Below are 21,398 nucleotides of genomic sequence, written 5' to 3'. Positions count from 1 at the left end.
AACTTGGTATGGTGGTTGAACAGTTTGCTTTCTCACCCTTTACCCTCCCTTGTTTCAGGACTACAACGATGAGATCAGACAGGCGCAGCTTCAAGAGTTAACGTATTTGAATGGTGGTTCAGAGAATGCAGAGGTTCCAGTAGTTCGTGGAAAGCCATCTATTCGAGCAAGGGGAGTACCAGTTCCTGCTTTGACCAGGTAGGTGTCTCAGCTGCAATGGAATTTCATTTGAATGTGTGCATTTTAAGCGTATCCCTTCAAACATTTTAAAAACAAAACAATCTATTTAATGTACTGCCCTCAGAAATGAGGAGAAAGAAATAATTTCGATTCTTCAAAGATCATCTAAACAGTTTAGGCTGAATTAACTGAATTAACAGTGGTGCTGAAATTTATCCTATGAAAGCTGAATGATACACGTCAAGAAGCACTGTACATCATACAAGATGTTCGTTCTTCCTGTGGTTGTTCACTTAACTGTTAACTTCCAGCTGCTCCTCAGGTGCATGCAGAGATGATGTCTTGGCCCTGTGGAGCTCACAGCTTTTTAAAAGGTGTTCTGCCTCGATTTACAGATTTCGGAGTGATTTTTCTAATCTGTGGAATATAGACATTCCTTTTCTTTACTGTATCACAGTCAATTTTCAAGATCGTGATTAAGTAGTCCTACAGAAATGTTGTGGAGATAGAACTTGGATTTTGGCTTCTCTCATTGGAACGTTTTACATAAACAACTTCTGCTTGATCCAAGAATAGGAAAGTTTACTGCTTTTTTGGGGGAGGAGATGTTTTGTTTTCACTCTGGAAACACCCTGTCTTTGTTGAAGTTCTGGGAATGACAGCTTTAAGTCCTCTGAGTCCCAAAGTGTGAAAGCAAAACTAAATGAACTCCATAACAGTTTCTTTCACAGGAGATTGTGCCTGCTGCAGCTGAGTGCAACTGTTTTTTGTGGTGATCTGCTGTCTTTATTATGCCACTATGGATCTTCACTACAGCAGGCTTGAAACTTGTATTGTAGCTTCTAAAATAGTTTTCAAATAGTGTTCTGAAGTGTTCTACTTTAGTTTGAGCATGTTAGAAGAAGTACTGAGAAATTATTGCACTTAAAAAAAAAATATCTGTTTATAGTTCTGTGTGTCCTGACAACAATTGTTAACACAATATAGAATGGACCTTAATTTAGGGAATTTACAGTTGGGAGCATCATGTAAGAATATAACTGCCTTCTGTATAACAACACAAATTTGTTGCTTTATTCTTAGTCAAGTAGTGTTAAGTAGATATGTCTATTCTCCTTCTTTTTATTTTAATTCTTCTAAAAGTAGTGGTAATTATATCTTGAGGTTCCTGTCTTTGCCACTGTAATCAGCCATAAAAAAGTACTGCAAATCTGATCTTATTTGATTTTGATGATTTTTGTTTGCTGATTTACTTCAGTACCTTGTTTTCAACTTTTCTACAGATCTGTATCAGAACTCTTTTACAGGTATTAAGGATTCAGTACGGACATTTATGGTTTTCTTGCATGTTTCCTTATTGCAAATGTATCCTTAAGCTAGAGTTTCTGTGATACTGAATATGAGTAGTTTGTTCTGATCTTCCATCTTTCTTACTGAAGTTCCTCATAACTAATTTCCTCTGTGAAGTATCTAGTACATACATACATAATTATCTGAGAATTTCAGTATAATAGCAAGTTATCACTGCTTCCATCTTCAGTAAATTATTTATTCAAGTCTCCTTTTTTATGCAAGACATGCATACTGCTATCTAGCTCTCAGTTCTTTGCAATTCATTGAATTGGCATGCTCTTGAACTATCTTCAGAGTAAATGTAAATTTTGTTAGCATGTGACTTGGAGATGGCAGCTAAAAACTCTGTCTACTTCATTTTTCGTATGATCTAAACAAAACTGAAAGACTGTTGTGGGTTTTTTTGGTCCTTTTCTTTAAGACTTTCTTAAACTTTAGTTCTCCTTTTTGCCCTTGGAAATTGAAGCTTTGCTTTTGTGAAAAAGATTACTTGAATGAGACTTATTATATCTCAGTAGCAATGGTACTACAGATACTGAGTTCAAGATCTCAAACTCATTTGTAATGCTGCCATTCCTTTTAGTACAAGTTGACTTCAGTAATATTTTCATTTAAGTAAGACTTTGTTAAAGGCTTTTCCTTCCCACGTTGAGACAGCTTGAGTTACAAGCGTGTGTGAGACCTATAAGAGAGGCTGAAGCAAAGCTTTCAGAATAAGAAAATTTACTTGCATATCTTCAAAGTAGTAGGCAGCCTGAGAAAACTTCTAAAATTATGTCTGAAAAATCAGTTCTAACCTCTCTTTATAATCTGCAGAATATTTTTACATCAATCTTAATACTTATAGCATCCTAATGAGGATGTGATAACTGTGTTAAAGTTCCCAATTTATTAAGTCTTTTTATAATACATAATTCATGAATAGTTTCACTTGAATACTAATTTTTGCCTTTTTACTCCTTATCAGACATCTTGAAACTGGAGATAATGTATCAGGTGACTTCTTTTATGACAACTTGTTACATGTATGTTTAGCTCCATACAAAAATTTCTCTTTGTAGAAATTAATGTCTTGTCCTTTCATATAAAATTCTAGCTTGTGCACAGGTATTCCTGTATACGGTAAGTCATTTCTTAATTATTTTTATTTCACTGTTTCTGAATAGTTCCAGGTTTTCTTGCCTTGATTTTTTTTTTTTTTGGTGACTACAGAACCTATACTGCTGCATGGGATTGTTGTGATCCAGGTCAGCACCTGACTCTTAGCTTTCTTGACTGTCTTGCAATTGGACTCAGCCCAACAACCTAATTTATCCAGATACTTCTGCAAAGCTTTTCTACCCTCAGCCATATTAATAGTGTAAAGATGAAAAGGCAGAGGAAGCCTTGCTTTCTGTGGGGAGAACTGGGTATTGGAGCGTTCAATGATTTGGTGCTCACACTTAAAAATAATATAATGGAACTCTTACTTTTCAGATGTCTACTGTAAAACCTAGACAAAATATCCTATTTGAGGAGCATTGACTATAGCTGCCTATGCTCAAATGAAGAAATGCTTCAGTGCCTTCTTTCAAAATAAGGCTACACTGATTGACTTAAATTTAAAATATTGCTGATGCATGGAATTCTGAATGTTAAAATTAAGAAATTCCAATCATTTAGTCTCCTAATAATAACATTTTAGGAGGCTGGTCCTAAATTTCACAAGCATTTTCATATTGGATCCATTCTTGTATATACTTCCTACAGTTGTTCAGAGATACTGAAAAAGAGCTTCATAGCTCTAGCAGGTACTGATTTAATTTGTTTTTACTAAAAATACAAAAAGTTACAAACTGGAGCTGTGATTTTGTAATCAAAGTTAATAATTCATTGAGTGAAAGGAGAAGCTTGTAATAGCATCCAATATGTAATTAGGGAAAAAATGTAACAGGGCTACAGCAGGGCTGTTGCCAAGGGAAACTGGTAGGACGTGCTAGATAGAAGCTGACTGTAATAGACAAGGGCAATAACTACTTTTTGTAAATAAATCATAGATATTATATAAGACTACTATAAAGTAGTAGTGATTATAAAAATTATTACTTTATTACTTGTGAAGACAGAAGAAAAGTGTTTAAATAGTTGTTTGTTTAAGTTGTATGAGCTGATAAAATGCTACTTCATTGGCAGTCAAAAATTATACCTGTGAGTTACTTCTCCAAGTCTAATAATAGTATAACCTGGTTTTGAATAGTACGAGTGGAGTGCTTTTCCTCGTGTCAAACTCTTGAGTCAAAAAGCAAAAGATAATAAATTACAAGATTCAGTGGTGTAGTTATTTTTATCTGAACACAGTGAGGTGCACTTTGAGATTTTCAGGTAGTAAAGTTATATAATTACCTTACAATCTGTACAAATAATGCTGTAGCACAGTGAAACATCTTTCTGAAAGGCTTGTTCTTTCATCCTTCAATGCATTTGTAATAACAGATTAAGAAAATTGCTTTCTATACATTGTTTTTTTACTTGTAATTTTTTTCTCATGCTAAATTGCAATTATAAATAATTTTTAGAAAGGTATCATGGGGTATTATTCAGATTCCAAGCAAATATTTTTCATGACATAGTAAACAAATTGTGTTACTATCACGCATTATTTGGAGTACAGATCAGTGTACCAAAAAAAAAATCATATGTTTATTGAAATGTGATACTTTGTTTAGTTTAGGCCCTGAGAATAGGACTTGTAGATTTTGCAGTGAAAAAAGTCTTTAAGTTAATTTAACGAGTACTAGGAATAAAATGAGTTCTTACTTTAAACACCTAAATTTACATCCTCATTAAATACGCAGTTTTTTTCCCACTGGTTTCACCACTGCCAGACTGATACAATCTAGAAAATACAAATAAAGCTGATAACAAAAGGGGAACATTAATGTGCTTGGCTGTAGTGATGTTTTAGGGCAGAGTATTTCTTTGATAACAGGACTCAGTGGTCTCAAGTGCATAGACTATCACTTTTTCTTCAGAATATGGTTGGAGGTCATGTTCACAGCACCTGGCTACAAGCTAAGTTTTGGTGTGTGCTTAAGTACTATTAACTGTTGCAGACAATCCAGTAGATAATACAGTTTATGTATGTGTATATAAATGTACTTAAGGTGTAGAATTTTCTTCATCCAGAGAAATGCAGGGGATTCTGGTTAGCATACTAATATTCAGGAGTAGGTGGCAAAATAGGCAAACTTGTCTCTCGTGGTGCTTATGTACTGCACGTTTGCAGTATCATAAATCTGAGTAATTACAGACAATTACAGCCTTCTTCAGAGTCTTTCCCTGAAAATCAGGGAAATTTTTTCACTGTGTGTGACTGAACACCAGTACAGGTTGCCCAGAGGCTGTGGAGTTTCCTCCTCGGAGATCTTGGGAAGCTGCTTGGAGTTGATCCTGGGCACCGTGCTCTGTGTATCTGTGCTTGAGCAGGAAAAGAACCAGATGGACACAGAGGTGGCCAAACTCAGCTATTCTGTGATTCAGTGAACATACTTTATAGGAGCAATCTGGTTTAACATGTAGTCCCTCTTAATTCCTGTCCTCTCGTTCTTACCTTGAGATTGATTGATAAATATTTCTTTACATAACTTCTGTTCTGTTGGTTTCTACTGGATTCTGTCACACTATGTTGTCCTGAGTTGCCAATTATAGTCTCGAGTGCCTTAATCTACCTAATTTTTTCCTATATTTAAGTTGTTCTGTACTGTCGTTTGCAGAGAACGAGAAAACAGAAGGGTAAATAAACATAGTAGTGTTACAGTTCTATTTATTCACTTCTAATTTACACACGCTAACAGCACCCTCTTAGTTTTCTGCTTTGAATTTTGGTTGCTATTTTTTCTTTCCTTGACATTCAGTTTGGCATTCAGCTCCAGAATAAGGAGCTAAGGATCTGAACTCGTATTACAGTTTGTACAAAGATAGTACAATACTATACTTGCTTTATATGTTCTGTAACTTGTTTCTAAGACAGTTGGCTGCAGCATCCAATGCATTCCCAATAAGAGAAGTCTCTGGCTTTAGAACTTTGTCCATTCTTTCTTGATTGTGTTGCAAAAAACTTAATGGATGTTATAGATAAATATCTTTGCATTCTTTGCTGATGATTTCAGACTCTTGGCAGCTTCCCTGATTCCAGAGTGTTTGACTTGTAGCCGTTTTAGGCTTTTCAAAAATGCCTTAACCTGACATGCTGTTGAATATTTTAGACTTATTTTAATGGTCTCTGTCCCTCAATTTCAAAGATAGTTTCAGTTTTTCAATTGACACCTGTTTAAATACAGCTCTTTCGGCTCTGCTGGCCTTACTGAACTCCTTTTGCCTTCTCTAAATCTTTTTTTTTTTTTTTTTTTTTTAAAATAACTGCTGTGTATTTGGTGTGACTTAACATGGGATGTACTGGAATTTCTTCCCATGCTGCGTGTACACATTTTGCTCTTATATATTTTTAATTTTTTCAAACATAATTTATATACTTTCCCTTTTTCAAATTAAGCAATAATAGAACTTGTGTTCTTTTCTGTAAAGACATGCAAAGATTGCTGTTGAAGAGTTTCCTCTGTGTTAGATATCAGTTTCTGTTATTGCTCCTGTCAGTCAAACTTCAGTTCCTGATATCTTCTCTAGTTTCCTAAAGTTAGCTTTTTATATCATGCCCTGATAGGCTCACTCTGCATGGATGTAATAGAACTCTTCAGTTATTGGGTTTCTCGTCTCTGCACCTTTTTATAGTCTTTCCCATCCTGGTGCAGTTAACATCCGAGTGGTGTAGCCCAGTACTGTACTTCACAGATTGTTCATAACTGTCTCAAGAACTCAGAAAACTTATGTATAAATGTTCTTCTAATATAAGTATGATTTCCCACCATCTCTACATCAATCCTATTAACTTTTTTGAAATGCAGAAGATATCTTTTAATTGTGTATCTGGTGTTATAATACCTCTCCAAGAATAAACTGATGCAGGCTCTAAAAATTAAACTCTTTTCTTCCTCCAAATGTTTTTCCATGTTTTTCAGCATATCCAATTTCTTCCTTCTTTCACTTACACCCAACATGGAGGATGCAGTGAAGAATATTGTCTTGCGATTCTCGAGTTTTTTGACTGATTTTTTTTTTAAACTTGGTATTGACTATTGTCTATGCCAGTAGAATCATTTCCCTTTCTTTGGCTTCGCTTGGAAAGTGTCACATTTGCTATTTCTTTATATTACTTCAGCAGGCTGTGTCTGGGAACATCACTGCTCACCCCTGCCCCCACTTCAGTGAAGTCAAATAAGCAGCTGGTACCCTGTCCTGAGGAGGCATTCTACAGATTAGCCAAAAACAAGTAATAAGCACAGTTTTAAATCATTTACTCTCTGTTTTTTGATCAATAATTAGAAGCAATTAGATGCTGATTTTAGCAAGTGTTTACATTTCTGCATTCTTTTACTATTCATGTAGTTTTTAAAATAAGAATTAAATAAATTGCTAAAATAGTACTTTTTTGATAAGTTTCTTTAAAAAAAAAAAAAGTTACAGTATGACTTGGGTTGGAAGGGACCTTAGCTAGGAATCATTGGAAGTAGAAGATCTTTATGTAATTTAATTGAAATCTCGAAACTAGATCTGGATCTTATTCTACAGTATTGCTGAAGTTGGAAATAACTACTGAAATCAGGACGGAATATTTTTATCCAATTACTGCTCTAGAAATTAGATAATGGTGTGTAGAGATGGTAGTGAAGAATTTTTGTTCATTTTGTTCTGTGTAATTGTTATATTAGACAGTAATGGTGTCTTAAGTCTAATATGCCTACAGAGCAGTCATTTAAACTCAATTATAGTAAATGGGGGGAAAATGGACTCCTTTAGAAAGGAGATGTCTATTAGCAATATTTTAGATATTCTATTGAAAAGAGGATAATTGATGCAAACTTGGCAAGTTGTGCTTCTAGGGATCTGCCTTTACTATAGGAAGGCAGGAGGGAACTCTACCTGTAAATGGGTCAAATACTTCTGCAAACTGTCCCTGTTTGTCTCTTATTTTTTACTTCAATATGGAAATGCAGAAGAAATTCAAATATAGAATTGTTGAAATTAATGGGTTGCAAGTTGACCTCTATTACTCCTTCAGAATTTAAAAAAAAAAATTATGTATATACCACTATTATTTGTTGTCCTTGAATACCTGTATAGGTTATGTCCAGTTGAACACTTTACACGTTTATTACATGTCTGAAAGTTTTGTGCAACAGCTGGAAATCACTTCATAGAACCAGAAGAAAAATAATTTATTCTGACCCATTCAAGTTCTTGCACACGCTGTGATCTTTGGATTGCATTTCGGAGCTTGCTCAGGATGAGAAGGGCGGTGGGACTGATTCCTCTGTGCAGGATCTGAGTATGAAATAGCTTGACAGGTTCAAATTAACTTGATATTCTGTGTTTGTGATTTCACATGCTATAAACCAAATTTTAGTGAAGATGATTGATTCCAGCAAATTGAGTGTTTCTTTGTATGTGATCAGCAAAAAGAATGGCTCAAACTGCTGAGAGGTTCATCACTGAATCATATGACTAGTTTTTAATCTTCCAGTGTTTACTGCGTAATGCATTTAATTGAATTAAAGCATACAGAAATATATCAAATTAAAATGGCTCTTTCATAATTTTTGTCTGTCTGTAGCAAAGCCTGGTTGTCACGCTGTTGTGGGAGGGAGCTACTGAGAGATATACCAAGGGGATATTTATGTAAGTAATCCATGTATTCACAGGGGCCGTGGAGGAGTGCCTCCACCACCTGCAGGAGTACCGAGAGGGGCACCAGCGCCCAGAGGAGTGCCTCCCAGTAGAGGGCCAGTCAGTCGTAGCCGTGGACTTCTGGCACCCAGAGCGAGAGGAGTGCCTCCACCTGCAGGCTACCGGCCTCTTCCACCACCTCCGGCACAGGAGACATATGGTGAATATGTAAGTTGAGCTGTTCTCAGAGCTATTAACATGAGGTGTTTGCATTTTTGAAGGGGTGGGCCTAACTACTGCTTTAGAACCCAACAGAACTTCTTCAGTTAGTACCTAATGAGGTCTTATGCCCGGAACCTGTGGAAAGTGTGATAATCTTATCACCCTCTTAGGCTTGAATTGTTTCATACTGCTCAGACTTCAGGTTTTATGTACTATCATAAAGACATTTACAGTGCTTTCAGCAAAATATTTATGTAGTTCCTAAATCTATTAGGTTTCTTCTTTAAAAAAATCTGAAAAACCACGTTGTTGGTAGATGTTTAAGTTGGCACTTCGAGTAATTTCTATTCTTGAGCCCAAAGCCGTGTTTATAGCCGTAGTACTTGCTCAGTGATTAGGTAATTAAAATGGCTTTATGAATGCTTCAGAATTGATCCAAAGAACTTTACCACAATCATCCAATGCACAGTCATCTCAGTCAGCCTTTACATATTTGTCTTGATTTCAGTGCAGTAAAAATTAAACATAGCACAATACTTTGTACATGATTGAAAATTACAGTTATGAACTGTAAGGATAAATTTAATTTGTACTGAACTTACAGAATAGTGGGATAAATAAAAAAAGATTGTTAAATCACAACTGTAGTAATAAAAATGGGTTGTCTTAATAGAAAACATTTTCAAGGACAATACTTCTGATCTTATATATATCTTTAAACTTCATGCGCCCTTTTTACAGCATACTCTGTTATCCAGACTTTGTATCTCTTCATTCAAGCTTGCAAAAACAGAGCTTGGGAGTTCCAGAAAATATTTACTTCTATTCAGATGTCTTCTCCTATTTTATGAACACCTTTCTTCTACCTACCTTCTATCTTACCACAAAAGTTTCAAATCAAATCTCAACTGTTGTCCGTCAGTCAGAAACATAAGGTTCTATGTACCATTGCTTTGTGGAGGTACAAGTTTAATATTGCTAGTATGAACATTTTTTCATATACCTGAACAATGAAGGATAAACTAGTGTAGTTTATTAATATTGTGAGAACTTGTTCTTAAGCAACTTATCCAAATGTCTCTTGGCTATACCTGACTTAACTGTTCAAGGTGGATGATGTAAGTAGGCGATTATTTCATAAGACTTGGAAATCAATTAGTCCTGATAGTCCTTTCATATCAATTGTGCCTATTTCTAGACCATATGTAGTAGATTAAATGTCCGTTTAGTAGAAAGTAAACCTGATTAATTTCTTACTTTTTAATATCTGTGTAGCAAGACATGGAAGTAACAGCCTTTTGAATTGCTATCCTGATGCATGTTTCTTTTGAGAGAATATTAGGAAATACATATAGAAACAGTGCTGTGTTATACAGCTACTAAAAAAACAAAAAAACAAAACAAACAAACAAACAAAAAACAAACAAAAAAAAACAACACATTGTCTAAAACCAGATCACTTATCTTCCAAATATCTGAGCAAGGGTAAAAGCAGTGCAAGCAGATTCATTTTAAAATTATCAAATTTTGCACCTCCTTTGTTAAAATTGAGCTTTGCTAGAAAAGTCTGATGAAAACATGAACCATTAGAGTACTGCATGTTGTGTCAATGCATGATACTTCATCCACCTGTCCAATTTTAGCTTATAATCAAAGGGCCATAACTGTATATTTTAGTGAGTGAGGAGACATGATTAGAGTCCTGTTTCAGTCTTTGCTTACTAATTGCTGGTAAGTATTAAGTGCTGTATTGCAATCCTGAATATCCAAGCTGGGTAAGGTGTCACAACTTGCTGAGAGGACAATAGACAGTAGATGTGAGTATCATTAGGAAGCTATTTAAGCAGCATCTATGGCATAGTTTCTGAACCCCAGAGAGATATCTCAACCCCAGAGATATCTGCAGAAGTTACAGAGCATTTCTGTTGTGGTCTGAAATGTCTACAAAGATCTGTGAAGGTTTTCAGTTCCAACAGATCTCTACTTTGTACTCTTTAAAACAGTGTGAAATTGTGCAAGTTTGGAAGGAAGCAAGCTGTATAATGGATGAAGCCTTCAAAACTTGATTCTGTAATTCTGTAATCTAAGATGATGCAGAGCTGTCAGTACATAAAATCTTTGCCCTTTTCTCTAACATACTATTATGTACACGGTGTGACAGAAAGTGGGGCCATCACTGAGTCACATGAACAGTTAGTTTCTTCTTTATCACTCCCTTTAATGACTTATTTCACAGTCCTTAACACATCAGACCAATAAATATATCATCTAACAGTAATTTACTCAGTTCTTCCTCCTGTCTATCCTAATTTCTCTCCTATCTTCTATTACTTAAACTATATGTAAAAATAAAATCAAAATTGAAAATACCTACAGTAGTCTGACAAATCTGAAGGGTTAATTTTGGAGGCAGTATTTCACACTGGGGAGATGATGCCAGGAGCAAAGACTCTTTGATTTTGACATAGATGGTAATTAACGCGGGCTGGAAGTCAACAGGAATAGATGATCTGTCCCACGTTTGGAAGTAGGAGCACAGGACTTAACTCTTACAGAAGGCTCTACATAGAGATAGACCGCCTTCATCGCTCAGTCAGCTTTCTGAGAGGCCTATAACACTCTTGGATGCTGGATGTGGCCTTCTCTGCTGAAGTCACATAAGTACTGGAATAGCAGCAATATCTCCACTTTTTTTTTCCAATTCAGTATAAGTTTTCCATTTTTTGCCAGTCTCACTACTGTATCGCATTCATCCCCAAGACCCATTTCTCTTGGACTTCACCATATTGCTAGCACCATGATGGAGATTTTGAAGCTACTAAACCACAGCTCCTTATCATCTTGTGTTAACATTGTCTTTTTAATAGCCGTAGCATCAGTTTGTGCGATAGGAAAAATTCAGGTCTCTGCAGCCAGCCAGCTTTATAATGGCTGTTCTAATCTCTCTGCTCTGGTGTGATAAACATTCTCAGAAGGCTAATACACCTCCCGTTTCTAAATCCTCATATGCTTGGGTCAGGAGAAAGCCTAGTATGAGGTAGAATGATGTCCAGGATTATTTTTATAATACTTGGATAAGAGAAAACATCCTAGATGGTTGCTGGCTTTACTTAAGCCAGATAGTCTCAGGGATGCTGTTCTCTTAATCAAGAGTTGCTACATTTACCAAACATGCAATAGGTAAATCAAAATATTTTTCATGTATTTTTAAGCTGCCAATTTATTCCATGAAGATAAGGAATAGAAATTTTTTACTACTTGGAGATTTTAGTCTTTTCCATAATTTTTAATAAGCAGGAAATAAATAATATTATTACTTTTTTTTTCTACTGTTGATTTCTTAATATTCAAACACAGGATAAGAATGTAACTGTTCAATCTCAAGTACTGTCTAGTAACAACTTGTCTGTGTTTTTTGCTGTTGTTTTCCCACCAGCTTTAAACTTTGAGGCTTTTTTCCGAATTAGTAACGCAGCAATGTAACTGAAGCTGTTCAAGATTAGATTTTTATTTGCTGCTATTCTCATTTCACAAAATGTTTTGCAGATATTCTCTTTCAGTTCTCTACTGCTTGAATATATTTGTTGTCATGCCACATCAAGTTCTTTTTTAAAATGTGTTAAATGAAACTTGATATTTACCTAAACTGATAATCAGTTCTTAGGCATTAAATATTGAACTTTAAACACGGATTTAAAGCACATAGTCTGTTGAACCAAAAAATAACTTGGTAATCTAGCAAGTCATGGACAAGACTTGTTTAAGCACTATTTTGGAAAACAGTTCTGAATGTCCCGCTTTGTATGTGGGAGTGATGGCAGAGCTTTAGTCCTGTTTCTGGCAGGTTACTGATGCTTCCTTATGTTCCAACAAGGGTTACCTTAATGGCACATTTTCCTAATGCTGCATGCACAATGTTTAGCAGTTAGAGTTTCAAGAAGAATGCACTCTCATTGAAATATTCTGTAATAAAAATGAATTAAGACGAAACATCTAATAGTAAGAGACCTGGGGAGTCTTTCTAATGTTGAATAAATTGTAACTTGAATAAGAATGTTGTGAACAATTTACAGTGATTGTAAATTGATATTTTTTTTAATTTGAAGACACAGCCTACTTCAAAGAATTTACAGAACACTTCAATGTGTAATAGATGCTGATAACAAAATTTAAATTTTATGATCTGTTTTCAGCTATCATCTGATTCTGGAAGATCCTAAAGCTTAGAAATTGCTAAAATTTACAGTTTCCAAAGCATACACTTATGGGTATTTCCAGAAATATATTGCTTTTACTGGTGCACAAAGAGATGCTTCAGATTGAATTCAGACGAGCTTTTAATTGTCATGCTAAGTCCATTCTGCAAGGCTGTACTGATACTACAAGTTACATTCATGACAATAGTGTGAGGCCAAGCTCATTCTGTTCCCTGCAAGAAATGGAGAAAACTCAGTGGACATAATAACATTCTGGGTAACAAGATCTACACAAAAAAGACGAGATGTAATGCTATAAGTCTCACTTAATTGAAAGCTTGGTTCCACTGAAAGCAGTGGAAGGCCTTCAGTTGAGATTCCTGTTGCAGATATTCACATTTCCTCAGTTCCCTCTGGGGAACATGTGCTCATCACCGTGCTGCTGGCTGTCCTGGCATTCTCAGTGTCATGAGCTGCAGTTTCCATCGTTTCCATTTTGGAAGGAACTCTAAGAATTCTGTGGGAAGATTAAGGGGAAGGAGGAGGTGGGGGTGGTTTGTTTACAAGTGATGTTTGGCTGGATGGCTAAGAACAAAAACTCCATTTCACAACCCAGTGATGATTATAAAATATGTATGTATCCATTAGTGAAAGGAATGAATGCAAAGCCTTAATGTTTCCAGGTGAGAGCCCATTCAGCTGATCAACCTATTTTTTTAGTGCATCTTCTTAGAAAGTTTATTCAAATTCTCTCAGGCTTAATCTCCAGCATTCAACTTCAATTCTGCAGATGCTGAGTATTGGATGTAATATCAAGTCCTTTTTCCTCTGTGGAAAACGCCAGATGTAATGGTGATGAGTTTAGAGCAATGAGTATAGGAGTCTATGCATGAGTTCCTGAAGAATTGTTCATACTACACTCACAGAACCATAGAATATCCCAAGTTGGAAGCGTCCTATGAAGATCGTAAAGTCCAACTCCTGGCTCCACACAGAGAGTGAGACACAGTGTGCCTGAGAGTTAAACCACGTATGTAAGATTGTTGTCTAAATGCTTACTAAATACAAACAAGGATTGAGGCTGCAAGAAATGTTTTTCATGCCTTCATTTTTACCACTAATCTTGTGTTAGGTGGCTTCAGTACCTACTGGGTGTCTTAATATCCACTCTGAAAGGTGCTCAGGGGCTATATGGAGTCTAGCTGATAGGAACTTCTGAAGTTCAACCATTTAACACAACGTTCTCATTTGTAAATATCCTTTCTGCATCTCTTCACTGAGATCACACCAAATTTGGAAGATGTCAAAAAACTGAAAGTGAGGATCATACAGAGCATACTGTGGGAGCAATTTCTTGGAGCTGTGTTGATTTTGCAGGGCAGGCTGCTTTTAAACCCGACTTCCTTCTCATTAACATTAATTTGCTCACTTACTGTTGCTTGTAGAAAAGGAAAGATCTCTTGGAAGTGGCAGCAAAATGTTTGTATACCATATGAAAATTGTGAAGTCTTTATTTCCAAGTGAACGTTTCCCAGGATGCAAGGCAAGATATAAGGCTAAGAGCTAACTCAAAAGTTGTAAAGGATAAAAGTCCTAACTGAATTGAGTTCCAATATAATTTTTGTTTCACTTTGCAGGAATTACACCATGTTCTGATTTGCCAAGGCATTCAACCCTGCCTGCAGTGGGATTGAAACTAGATCTTTGAGGTCCCTTCCAATCCAGGCCATTCTGTGATTCTGAATTCTGATATTTTCCTTAGTACTTGTGATCATTTTAATCAAATTAAATTCGGATGTTCTTGTTTACTTAGTTTTTTTTCAGTGAAGCTTCAGTTCCTGGAAAAGGATTTGTCATAACTTCATTCTCCAGGGATTACAGAAATACTCTCTGTCTTTTCTGTTTCTGTTCCCTTTTGTGGATAATGCTGTGGTTTACACTGAAATCTTACTTGATTTTTAAAGCAGTGTGTTTACTGGGTTGGGCTTTTCAAAAGTACTTAAAGTCAGGCTAAATTCTGGTTAGGCTTTTGGAAAGGAAGTTCAGAACACAAAAACATGGTCTCTTGGTTTTTTGTATGTTTCAGAGTTCTTTTACTTGCTAAGTAGGTCAAGAAAAACAAATGTTAAAAAAAAAGAAAGTTTAAAGATACTAAGTCCCACAAGTCGTTGCTTGTTTTCTTTCCTGTTATTTTTTATTTATTTATTTTTAATAAACTGTTGGGATTTTGAACATGGGCCAGAAAAACAGTGGAAAAGCTTTTTTTTTTTTTTGTCAGGAACTGAAACATGTTTTTTGATTGTGGAAACAGTCAAATGTTTTGGTGACAAAGCTGGAAAGTTTCTCTTGCCTGCCTATCTTGAGGTTGAAATACAACCTGCATTGAGCATAAAATATTTTCCTCAATTATTTCAGAGTTCAAGCTGCTAATCATAATTTGAACCTCTGTGACTTGATGCAGTTCTGTAGGTGTGCGTCTTTGTGATTCTGACTCTGGCTCCTGCCATTGTATACAGGAGAACTGAAATAGTCTTGCCTTGATTTCAGTGCAGCTGCCATATTCTTTAGCAACTTCTCTAATTATTATTTTAAAGTGTATGAAACAACCTACCAGTGCACCTTTCTCATTTCATAAACACCTTGATTGTTCTGGTTGAATGTGCAGTTCTAAATGAAAACAAATGAAAATGTTCAAACTAAGAGCTTAGAGCCTGTGCCTGTTTGCTGCAAATGTACTTAGTGTTATCAGTCAGACTTCAGATGGTACTAGCTGCCCGTGCTTGTCCTGATAGCTCGCTATTCCCTGTTATTTAAGTGATGGGGTGATGTCATTTTTACACAGTAAAACAGCTGTTGCTTCCTTTTACCATTCTAATTTGCCTAAAAATATCCTTCATTTCTTCATGCTGATATTACCTTATGTGCTTTCTCCGTCAAGTCCATTTCTGCACTCAGTACTTTTCTGAATGTAATAGTTCTTTTCTGAAAGGTAGGCACTCCATTGGCATTGGATGATAAAGTACTGGCGTGAGTATTAATTTCTGAGAATGATGAGGAAAGGAAACAGAAACCCTTACGTTGTAGTGATAACAGCCTTATTTTTTTTTCCCCTGGGTGAATTTTCTTACTGAGAGAGAGCTGGGAATTTGACTTCTTATTGATTTAATTATTTTTTTTAGCACTGCAAATGACTTTGCTAAAGTGAAATTTTTACAATTTTTTTTTTTTTTTTTTTGCCTGCTTCTGCCAAGCTCTGTTTGAAACATTGTGAATTTCACCTAAAGATGTCCCAAGCACTTACCTGTTATTGTCATTGCTTACAGGTTATAATTCAAAGCCCCCATTTCCTATTCCCTATGAACAAGGTAATATTTAAAGTGCTTGGTTATTAGAAGGAAATGCAGATGTTCAAGACAGCACAATTCATGATGTTTTTGGGGGTCGTGCAGAAGTTTTGACAGAGATCACTTTCATTAGCTTTATTACCATTTGACCCATGACTGTGACTTACTGTTTAACATACTTGAATGATGAATGCTTACACGATGCCATTGGTTCTGTCTACGAAGAATTTCTGTGCTGTTCTCCACTCTCTGGATTTACATCAGTTGCAGGCACTGTCATTAAGACAACTGCAGGCATGAGTTCTTTTTAAGAGGAAATGTAATGTGATGCTAGCTTAATGGAGTAGTAATTAAGAAGGTTTGAGATTATACAGAACTATTTCATATCGTTTTAGAGCATCTGCCATATAATTCTACCTAATCTCTTAATTTGAAAATAAATTCCTAAAATCAGGATTTAAATCAGGACAGTTTCTCATGATACCATTCTTGTTTATGTTTCAGTTGTCCTGTGAAAAATATCTGCACTTTTAAGTCAGTTGTAGCATTTTCAGCTCAGTATTTTTTACATTTTTGTATTGTAAGCATAAACTGCGCAGCATGTTTGCTGCCTTTTCATCAGACTAAGTTTGAGAGTTGGTTTTCTAGGCTGTACTGAGAAGCAGGATGGTGAATCATAAAAGCAGAATGCTTCCATTCATAGATAAAATGTTCTTGCTTGTGCTTTTGTTTTTGGGAGACAAATACTAGTATTTGCTGATATTTACTGATAACGAGGCTGTGAAGGGTCTGGACAACAAGCCATGTGAGGAGCAGCTGAGGGAACTGGGATTGTTTCATCTGAGAAGAGGAGAAGGCTCGGGAGACCTTACTGCTCTCTACCACTGCCTGAAAGGTGGTTGTGGTGAGATGGGAGTCTGTTACTAGTGACAGCACAAGAGGTGATGGCTTTAAGTTGCACCAAATTGAATATTAGGAAAAATTTCACGGAGAGTAGCAGCGCATTGGAACAGGCTCCCCAAGGAGGTGATGGAATCCCTGTCTCTGGAGGTGTTCAAAAAAAGTGGTGATGTGGCACCAAGGAACATGGTTTGGTGGGGACGAATCGATGGTTGGACTAAAGATCTTAGCAGCCTTTTCCAACCTTTATGATTCTGCAATTCTGTGGTTATTATCTTCAGCTAGAGGTATTTTTTTAGCCCTGTGTAATTGGAGTATAGGGGAAGTCCATTGTATTGCTTTTGATTGGTAGGTGTGCAAATGCTGTCTGCTACATGAAGTGGCTTTAAATAGAAAAATAGTATTTTAGAAATAACTGAAAGATGCCCAAATAAGGCGCATGTAATGGAAATATTTATATGAAGGTGTAATTTTTCTTCTACTCACTTGCAGCAGTGTTGGCCAGTGAATCTGATGTTCTTAAATATACACCTATATTCTATACTTTTTATTACATTTGAATATATAAAGTTAAATTTACATGTTTTATATTATTTATATAAATATAAATACAAATATTTGCATTCATGTTTACACGTTTTATGTTACCTGAAACATGTCAGATGACTGAGAATCCTTCACATAGGTATTAACTAATGTTAAATGAGACATTTATTGAAGTCACAAGAGGTCTTTTTCAGAAATAAAAACAAAAATACTTTGTGATTTTGATTGCATTAAAATACTCTACTTTGCCCAGCCTTGTTAATAACTTCCTGAAAGAGAAAGTTTTCAAATCCAGTATGATTGACAGAAAATACAACATCAGACCTAGTTCATGGAATGTTCTGGTAGAGACTTCAGTTGCCCCTCGGCCCTTGATATTTCAAGTGCACTGTATAAAAATATTTTGAAATTTGAATCTTTTCTGTTCACAAGATGTCAGCAGCTTTATAAAAATATTCAATTTTTGCAGCATGTAGCACTGGATGTGTATTTTTTAATGTAAATTTGTGATTTTTATAAGTATAAATACAGCACTAAAATCAGTCTATTTAAGCAGATTATGATAATAAACAACATCATGCTTAAGTGATAGGAGTCCTACATATAAAAAATAGAATCTAGCTATTTTTCAATCAAAACTTAGTTATCTACAGAAAAATACTAATAATGAAAAAGATATTTAATTCACTACTGCAGAAATTAGCATGGCAAAAGTCTGCAGTAATGAATTCCAAGCAAACTTTCTGTGGAAGGGAAAGGTAGCACCGGACCCTGAAGTATAATACAAAAAAATGGGCTTTCCCAAAATTCTGCTTTCATTTTTTTGTATGCTTTGTTAACCTGAGAAGTCCATTCCTTTTTAGTTTGTTCTTATGTTCTTCTGTGAGAAGTCATAGACACACCATAGCTTTGGAGTAGTCTTGTTTTCCCCTTTTTTTCCAGCCTGTTTTTAATGAAAAAGTTTATATAAATGTGAAGAACAGGACCAATTCTCATTAAATGTTAAAAGGTTAATTTCAGTCTTCTGCTTTCATTTGTTGTCACCGTTATTTGCACATAGTTTGAAATCTGAGACTCCCTCTTAGGGTTGAAGCTTTCACAGTTGGTAGATTCTATGAGAGGAGCCCAAATGTCATGTAAATGCTCTGGAACAGAGCAAGTACATTGGCTCAGACAGCTTCTGCTGTTTATCAATGACTCTATTGTTAACAGATGTCTGTGCATTGCATCAATAAGTAATAAAGTACTTGTTCATAATTAAGTGCCAAGAGGCAATGGTTTTGTGGGCTTAGTGTGCGGTGCATCAAGGAAAATTGATATCCGTATCAGATGAGCAAAGGAAATGCTAAGATTCTATTTTAATATTTAGTTTCAGGGCAGTGAGTTGATGAAAGAGAAAACAATGGATTTCCTTTTCATTTTAGGCATGCATTTCTTTTCACAATTGGAGGAATCTTTGTTTCCTCTTCCAGACATAGGAATCAGCTGTTATTCACCTCTACCTGCAAATATTGATAGACATCCTTCTACTGATCACTGTTGGGAAGCAGTAATTTTCAGTGGTCGGTGGTGAAGCAGTATTAATGGGCTGATTGCTTGGTTTTCCATATAAGCAATATCAAATGACAGGGGAAGTTCTAAAAAGCCTCATAGATAGCAATTTCACAGCTCTTATTTGGTTTGAGGATCTCAATGACTCTGCTATAGAAAACTTTCCTTCCAGCAGGCTGTCAGATTGAGATCACTGGAGGTGTTTTCTACTGGCATTGGACAATCTTTATCTAATTGTCACAAGTAGTTGGTTTTATTATTTTCAGTTATTACTGAAAGATTCTTTATAAGGTTTCTTTCTCTATGAAAGAGATTCTTTTGTGATACTTTATTCTTACATTGCCAGGGTTGATAACCCACTTTCTCAGAAAGCATAATTTATATGACGTTGCATGATCTTCATTTCTCTAACTCCCTTTGTTTTCAGAGGGCTTTCTTACTTGGTGAAGCTGGACAAGATACTTCTAAATATTCATTGAGGCCTTTGGGATATTTGGATAGGATTTCCTAATTCTCGTTGTGAGGGTTCACTACCAAGGAAATGTCATTTTTACTGATCAGTAGCTGAGCTTAGTTCAGCTTATTGTGTTATCTAGTAGTAAATTTGTGGCAATTCTTTATTTTTCCACTTTTTATCCTTTAAGGAAAGCCCAGCATCGTTGTCAGCCGTTTTCATATTCAACTTCTGTATGGTGTGAACATCAAGAACATCGAGATTTTGCCATTTTAGGGTGTACATATGTCATGTCTGTTTTTTGAGAGTACAATCATATTTAGAACTGAGTTACTGTCTTGTTTGTGAAGTATTTTGAGGGGTTAATATTTTACATTTCTTTTATATCCATTCAGGAATACGATGATGGCTATGGAACTGCTTATGATGAGCAAAGCTATGATTCGTATGACAACAGCTACAGTACTCAAGCACAAAGGTAAGTTTCAAGTTCTGTAGGTGAAATACTGTCCAGTTAGAAAGTTAATTTTACTTAGACTTTTTCAGGTTCATTTTAGACAACAAAAATATTATAAAAGGCTTATTGGAAATAACCTGCTGTGTTTTGTCTCTAGTACCACCAGTATGAAAATCAATTACTGAGTGGTTGAAAAGAAACAGAAGTGATATCTTAAAAATGATTTATTTTCTTTGATTTTTGCTTAAAGAAGTTACTTGAAAATTACATGACTTACATAGAAAAATAAGGTGTCCAGATTTCCAGTAGTGCGACAAAAAAAACAACTGTGAAGTACTAGCTACTTGTATTAGGTATCAGTTTGAATTAATAGCAAACACCATGTCACACAAAGTTTCGCTGATGATCCCCAGTATGAGCTGTTTCTAGTGGATACATTTGAAAAAGCAGAGGGGATTCTTGTGCATGTTTTACTGAGTGTAATTTGGTTGCTTGGAATAATGAGAGCTTTAAGCCATGCCCACTGGAAGCGAGACGGAAGGGAAGGGAGATGCTGCTGGATGTGTGTTAATGAAAGAATCAGAGAAATAGCATTTAGCTTCAACAATGTTTACTCTACTTTTTTCAGTGTAGTCTGAAAGACTGCAAAACAATTTAAAGCAAAATTGAGATCAAAGCTGTTTATAACTGACATCTGCTTTACTTTAGTGTTGACACACCCAACTTAAATTTTGTTGTATTTATAAATTCTTCCCTGTGCCCATCAACTTCATGTGGAAAATCGTAGTGGAACGTTCCAATGTCATTATTGTTGAGAACTAACACAAGGGAAATATTACCTTTGTATATATGGTACTTGATTCCTATAGTGTTATAAGCTACTAAAAATGGATTTTTTTAAAAAAAGACAGTGTAGGACCTCCAAAATACAATGCTCTGTAGGCATTTAGAGACCAGCTGCTGGTAATAGATTTTTTTTTTTTCCCCAAAAAGAAAATTACCAGAATAGTCCTCAACTTTTATGTTGGTAATTCTGTACTATTTTACTGCTTCTAGTGTTGGGTAACAGGGTTTATTGCACATAGCAATCAGATTTCATTACCAAGTCATTTGACTGAGCCAAAACTGAAAACATTGCTACAATTTGCTTCTTTTTCATGCTAAGGATTTCACTAGGATTTCTTTTCCTTTGAACTAAAATTAGCAAATTTTTTCGTAAGAGATGAAATTGATGAATAAAGCCGTAACAATGATATGTGTATGTGTGGATATTATATATTCTTCTGATATGCTTAAACTTGTTATGGAAGGGGATGCTTCACAAATTGATTACTCTGTGATCTCCACTTAATTTCAAAATACTATTTTTCCCATAATTTTGTTAAGTATGCTAAAAGAAAACAAAAAATGGTTCATTTGTAATTTCTCTTGGGGTA

The 21,398-nt window shown here is 35.5% G+C and overlaps 1 protein-coding gene across 3 annotated transcripts in view; it reads left to right on the top strand.

The window, feature by feature from the left end:
- KHDRBS3 (KH RNA binding domain containing, signal transduction associated 3) overlaps positions 1 to 21,398 on the top strand; it is an 80,716-nt gene that overhangs the window by 41,361 nt on the left and 17,957 nt on the right. The window contains exons 5-8 of one of the 3 annotated variants that reach the window (XM_048939709.1): positions 59 to 198; positions 6,788 to 6,898; positions 8,328 to 8,520; positions 19,901 to 19,983. In XM_048939709.1, the coding sequence (XP_048795666.1) occupies positions 59 to 198; positions 6,788 to 6,898; positions 8,328 to 8,520; positions 19,901 to 19,983 (527 nt within the window). The remainder of the gene's footprint in view (positions 1 to 58; positions 199 to 6,787; positions 6,899 to 8,327; positions 8,521 to 19,900; positions 19,984 to 21,398) is intronic. The other 2 variants (XM_048939710.1, XM_048939711.1) reach the window with 2 other exon arrangements.

The sequence above is a fragment of the Lagopus muta genome, chromosome 3 (assembly GCF_023343835.1).
Source record: "Lagopus muta isolate bLagMut1 chromosome 3, bLagMut1 primary, whole genome shotgun sequence".
Taxonomy (NCBI): domain Eukaryota; kingdom Metazoa; phylum Chordata; class Aves; order Galliformes; family Phasianidae; genus Lagopus; species Lagopus muta.
This window is presented reverse-complemented; position numbering and strand designations above follow the sequence as displayed.